Source organism: Athene cunicularia (genome assembly GCF_003259725.1).
Source record: "Athene cunicularia isolate RWA chromosome 20 unlocalized genomic scaffold, athCun1 chr20_part1, whole genome shotgun sequence".
NCBI lineage: Eukaryota > Metazoa > Chordata > Aves > Strigiformes > Strigidae > Athene > Athene cunicularia.
In genome coordinates this window covers 9227149-9233038 of record NW_020799125.1, presented here as the reverse complement: position 1 = coordinate 9233038, position 5890 = coordinate 9227149, and the positions used below count along the sequence as shown (strand labels likewise).

The window sequence follows — 5890 nt, the reverse complement described above, 5'->3', positions numbered from 1 at the left end:
GGGGGGCTCGGGCCCGGCCCACCCCTCTCCCCTCCCTCCAATTTCTCCTTCCTCCCGTTCCCCGGTCCCTCGGCCGGGCGAGGCGAGGCAGGAGCGGCTGCTCCCGGCGCCCAACCCGGCACCTTCGGGGATGCGGCAGCGGCCCCCGCGCCCCGGAGCTCTGCCCCTGGGATTGCTGCCCGGCTGAGGGGGCTCCGCGGGGTACCATGAGCGGCGGCAGGTTTGATTTCGATGATGGAGGCGCCTATTGCGGGGGCTGGGAAGGGGGCAAAGCCCACGGGCACGGCATCTGCACCGGCCCCAAGGGCCAGGGCGAGTACTCGGGCTCCTGGAACTACGGCTTCGAAGTGGTGGGCATATACACGTGGCCCAGCGGCAACACCTATGAAGGCTACTGGTCCCAAGGCAAGAGGCATGGCCTCGGAATCGAGACCAAAGGACGGTGGGTTTACAGAGGCGAGTGGACCCATGGCTTTAAGGGACGGTACGGTGCGAGGCAGAGCATGAGCAGCGGAGCTAAGTATGAAGGTACCTGGAATAACGGCCTGCAGGATGGCTACGGCACCGAGACGTACGCTGACGGAGGTAAGGGTGACTGCAGGGGCTGGGATGGTGAACAGCATGATACCCAGCCTGTGTGTTGTCCCTGCTGAAGGGGTGGCCTCATCCTGTCCCCACTAACAAGGTCCGGACAGGCACGATGGTCTATGACGAGCTGTTGAGGTGCTTCAGTCAAGAAGCAAGGCTTGGGGCGCAGCCGCCTCGTGAACGTGTGTGTGTGTGCCCTGGTCCCTGCTGTGGGGTGCCGCTTGCGGGCTCGCTGTCTGCGGACACGAGGGAGGAGCAGCAGCAGCACTGCCCCCACCATCTCTCCCTCGGGAGCTGCTCTCGAGTGTCTGTATCAATAGCTAACACCAACCAACTTGATTTGCGTAGCCTGTGACTCCTGTTCCCCAGGGACTGGTTATTGCAGTTCATTGCAGAACTAAACCAGAAGCTCCTCACTGGTGCGTGACCGCAGCGAGCCATTCACTCGTTGGGCAGCGAGTTGTGAATGTTTTCATATCGGATGTAAGCCGCCCACAGCATTGTAGCACGCTTTGCCCATGCATTAAACACTGCTTGCAGGCGCCTGACGAGCTGCCTGGACATCTGCTTTGCTGAACTGTTTGGTTGAGTTCATCTAAGCCGTTTAGTATACATAGTCACACGTCTTTCCCTAAAATAAATCCCTTCGATTACTTGGAAGCTCTCAACCCCTGCTAGTACATAAATGCACTGTGTAGTCAGATATTTGTTGTGCTCTGTAAATGCTCGGTCTAATTGTGTTCTTGCATTAGTGGCAATTTTGGGGTTAGAAACATTGCAAGAATCTCTGTGCAAGTAATTCTGTAGCTCTTCAGTACTGTAATGTTCCAGGCTGCCATACTTAGGATAGCTAAATAGAGAGGGTGATTTGAAAGAAATACCCTTCAAAATACGGATCAGAATTGCATCTATATTTATCTAGGACAGGCAATGGAGTTAGTTTTTAAAGAAAAATAATGGTAATGGCATAAATCTGCAGAATGAAAAGCATCAGATTTATAGACATTAGAAAAATAGACTAATTCAAGATTGGCTGCTTTTACATAAATATTTCTCAATGAGTTGCCTGGGTACATGGCTAACTTTAAGTCTGGAAATATAGTTTGAAGTTGACTCATTTTCTTTGTGATCTTTGAGGCGTACGGACATGAACTGGTTCATCCCTCCAGCTCCTTAAATTTTCTCCCCCCCTCTCCCCCCTGGCCATGGAACAATTAAATGCTGAGCTGTGCAGGTTGCACGGTGGCATGGAGAGTTCAGGCTAATGCATACATGTGCACCTGTGCATTGCAGAACCTTCACATGTGGCCACAGATGTGTAGGTTGTGTGTAAGATGTGCTCTGATGAGTAACGAGCAATGGTCAGGTAAGTGTCAGCGACATCTGCCATTGGGACTTTCATTCTGTCAGCGTCTCCTGTGGATTTGCATGGCTGCTTCCTCGTTGCTTCCTAAAATGTGTCGTCTTCTAAGTGTGCAGGGTGACTGGATTTCAAATTAATGTTGTAGAAAATTTTGAGAAGCAAGACTTGATGTAGGAGTTTTAATTTGATTAGCTCATGGACAGAAAGCTTGGGACAGAAGTGGGGAAAGATGAGTCAAGATTTTCTCCTGTAAGGAGATATAGAGATATATATATATATCTATATATATATCTATATATATATAAAATATGTATTGTTCGGTCAGCATAGAACTCCCCGGGGTGTTGTCCCACACTCAAGAATGTGCCGTCTGCCTGATCCCTGGTGCCGCCCAAGGTTGGCAGTTTAGCCCTGATCTGTGAAGATGTGCCTGGCCAAAGCCACCCCGGGCAGCGCTGAGCTGAGCCCTCTGGGGACCAGCCAGACCTGGCTCATGAAGGCTGCGCCCGGTGCCCAGCAGCTGCTCCTTGTGTTGGGCTATCACGCCCTAGCTGGTCTGAGCTGTTCATTCAACACATGAGCTGCTCTGATGGTACCGGAATGTGTAGAAAGCTGGGGGGGGGATCAGCAGCCAGCACCATGTGTGGAGGGACAGGAGTGGAATGATCTCACTGGCTTGCAGGACCTGCTACTGTTTTGTTGTCTCACCTGTGCACTGTAACCATCTGCAAGATGCAGATCAGGTCAGGCTGCTAATTGGACCTGTTAGTAGTTGTAGTTGAGGTTGCCACGATAAACATCTGGAAAGGCTTTGGAAATCTGCTGTCCCTCGAGTAGGGGACGTGATTCCCAAGCCCCCTGGAAGCCAGCCACACAAGGAAGAGGGCTCTGGGAACGTGCGGCTCTTGCCAGGTCATTGGGAGCTTTAGGTCATGGTTGGGCTGCCTGCAGATTTCAGGGAGATGTAGTTGATTCTAAAGTTTTAAAATATACTTTATATACATTTACATACACACATAAAAACTTTAAAATACACTTAAAAATCACAGACAGCCCTGTAAGTATATTTTGTCTTGTGGCTGGCTGAGGTTGGTGACTAAATAAAGCCTAAATCTTCAGTGAAGCTTTTGGAAATCATGTATAGATTCTTGGTGTCTCATAAGAAGTGGACTCATGGTATGGTTTAGCCCAGGAGCTGCGTGGGTTGTTTGCTTTTTTTCTCAGTACCAAGGACCCATTTCTGTGGAAACTATGGGAGGCTGATGGCTTGAGAAGCTTGCCTTCTGTAATGTTGATTGGAATCAGCCAGGGGGTTCAGAGCTCCTGGTGTGGCCAGGCAGAGGCAGTAGCACTGTGATATATTTCCTTGGGTATCCGTGCTGAATATACATGGTGTCTGCTACTGTCACCAGCAAAGAGCTTGGAGCCCTTTATGGGGACAGGATGCAGTGGCTAAAGTGGATGGTGATTGGGGTTGTGGAAGGCACAGCATGAGGGAACTCATCATTTTGTAACCTAAGCTATGAGTAAACACCTAGTTATTTGACTTCTACCTGTAGGTTTTGTCTCTGCTCTAAGAAAGGCCTCATTTGTAGGATAGTTTTGTGCTTCTGGGTCCAAATGCTTGACCCAGTCGAGTCTTACTGTAGAAAAAAAATCTCACTGCTAATGCAGCATAATACTGCTTGTGCAGGGTCCAGGCCCAAAGTTAGGCTTTGCTATACAAATAACTATATATGTTGGGGCTGGGGGTCAGGGCAGGAAACTCAGCTGCAATTGAAGCAGCCTAAAACCAACTTATTTTTGACACTGCAATTTGGTCTCTAGGGCACTAGGAGAAAACAGCGTTGTCAGTTAACTGCACACAGAAACAATTGGACCATTCAGTGATCACGAGACCACAAGAAAGGGGGAAAAAAAATACAGAAGTGTGCTTTACTGGGAGAGATGAAATGGGGTGATATGGAGCAGCACCAACTCCTCGGGTGCTTGGGGCAGGGAAAGTGAGGTGGGAAGGGTCCTGGGCTAGGGCAGGAGGAGCAGCTTCTGGGGGACTGTGGCTGGGGAAGCAGGAATGGCCTCTGGGCGAGCTGAGATGGTGCTGGCTTGTGTCTGCTGCCTCTGTAGCAAAGCTCCTTTGTGGCTGAATTTCACCCATTAATTAATGCTGTGAATTTTTTTACCCCCCCTTTTTTTTTTTTTTTTGACTTTCTTTTCCAACAGAACCCATCAGATAGTACTGTTGGCACCAAAAAGAAGCACTAGGTTTTCAATGGCCTGTCTTGCACGTGGTGCTGTGCATTGATTTAGTGTCCCTGGCCTTTTACACTGAGTTCTTCTAACGCATCTGTCATCACAGTATCTGGGTAACAGCAGAGGATCGTAGGGCAGTGATACAATTTGAGTTGTTTGCGTTATTTACCTGGCTGTTTGTATTATTTACAGTCATCGCTAATTATACTAAAGCTTCGAGGCAGGCTGGGAAGGGGAGATATGATGCTGCTGACAGTGGGCTCTCACTGCCGGGCTGGGTGTGCACCAGGAGCTGAAGCTTTCAGCTTTGATGCAGCCAGGCACCATCCCATCCTGCTGCCAGGGTGAAACGGAGGGTGCTGCTGCCCCTTCAGTGTGTTTGGAGGTGAAGGCTGCTGGAATACCATTTCCATCAATCCCACAATTTAATCCTTCCCATCCTATGAAGACCCAAGCAGGGCCACCCCAAGCTGTGGTCAGGAACAGGCAGAGGTGATGAACTGCATACCTGGGGGCCACAGAGGAACCGGTGGTTTTTGTCATTCTGACAAGAAAAAATGCAGGCAGTAAAGGATTATTTGGGTCCTGTCCTCCAGTAATCACACCCTGATGGGCTTAGGTGGCTCTGTCCCACCGCCCTGGGGTATCAGGGAGGGCTGGGGAGACAGGGAGGTGGGGCTGTGTCCTATTTTCATTCTAAATAGAGATTATTTATCCTAAACAGATATTATATTTTTTTACAGAACCTCAGACACATGTGAGCGCATGGCTGCCTGGCTGGCAGCTTTGTGTCCTGCCTGTCCCCCCTTGCCCAGGCTGCTTTGACATTCAGGGGGTAGCGGTGGCTCAGGGGTGTTGCAGCCCTGCTCAGCAACTGCTCGTGGTGCAGAAGGGGTTTGCACAGCCCCATTCTCTCTTGAACTGTCTGCACTGGGGATGTGCTGGTGAGCCAGGGCTTGGCTCTGCTCAAACCTTGCGTGTCCCGACGCACGGCCACCGGTGCCTCCGGCCACTCTCAGCAGCCTCTGGCTCTGCTCCAGGCGTGGTTCATGGCCCTGCTCTGGCACAAAGCCTCAGCCGGGCACTGAACTGCGGCGTGACAGGGACACGACAGCGCCTGCTCGCCCCTGCGTTGGTTAGGCAGCAGTGGGCAGCACTGTGTGTCGGTGCCCTCTGTTTAGCCGGGCGGAGCTGGCAGGTTTGGTCACACCACACGCCCGAGGGATGATGTTGCTTGTGCCATACACACTAAAATCAGGCAGCCAAGACCAGCCTGAAGAGCTGGTGTGAAACCAACCTCGTGTTGAGGGTAGGCGTGTGTGTCCCTGAGAAGGGGCATCCCACCTCTGCCCCATGAAGACTCACTGTGCCACGTGGCTTTTCCCATCCAGGTGGCCCCAGTGCTGCCTCCGGGGATGGAGGGGGCCGGGGACTTTCTGAAGGGCAGCAGCTACTCTGACCTTGACCCGAGGAGCAGCTGAGCCCCCCTAAACCTGCGACCCTTTTCCAGAGTTCCTCTTCCAGGGGGTTAACACAGTGGCACTATCAGCTGCAGCCGGCTGTGTGCGAGATTCTTCTGTTCTAGGAGGAGGTCTCCAGCGTCACCCCAGTCGTGTGTCAGCCCTGCTTGGCTGAGCAGGCGGGGATGGAGCACCAGCTTCTCTGGCTCTTGGGGGGGGGGGGGGG

The 5890-nt window shown here is 51.8% G+C and overlaps 1 protein-coding gene across 1 annotated transcript in view; it reads left to right on the top strand.

Moving 5' to 3' along the window:
- The first annotated feature begins 17 nt into the window (after window positions 1–17).
- JPH2 (junctophilin 2) overlaps window positions 18–5890 on the top strand; it is a 31568-nt gene continuing 25695 nt past the window's right edge. Inside the window, exon 1 of the mRNA XM_026862331.1 lies at window positions 18–585. Coding sequence (XP_026718132.1) covers window positions 207–585 — 379 coding nt within the window. The 5' untranslated portion in view covers window positions 18–206. The remainder of the gene's footprint in view (window positions 586–5890) is intronic.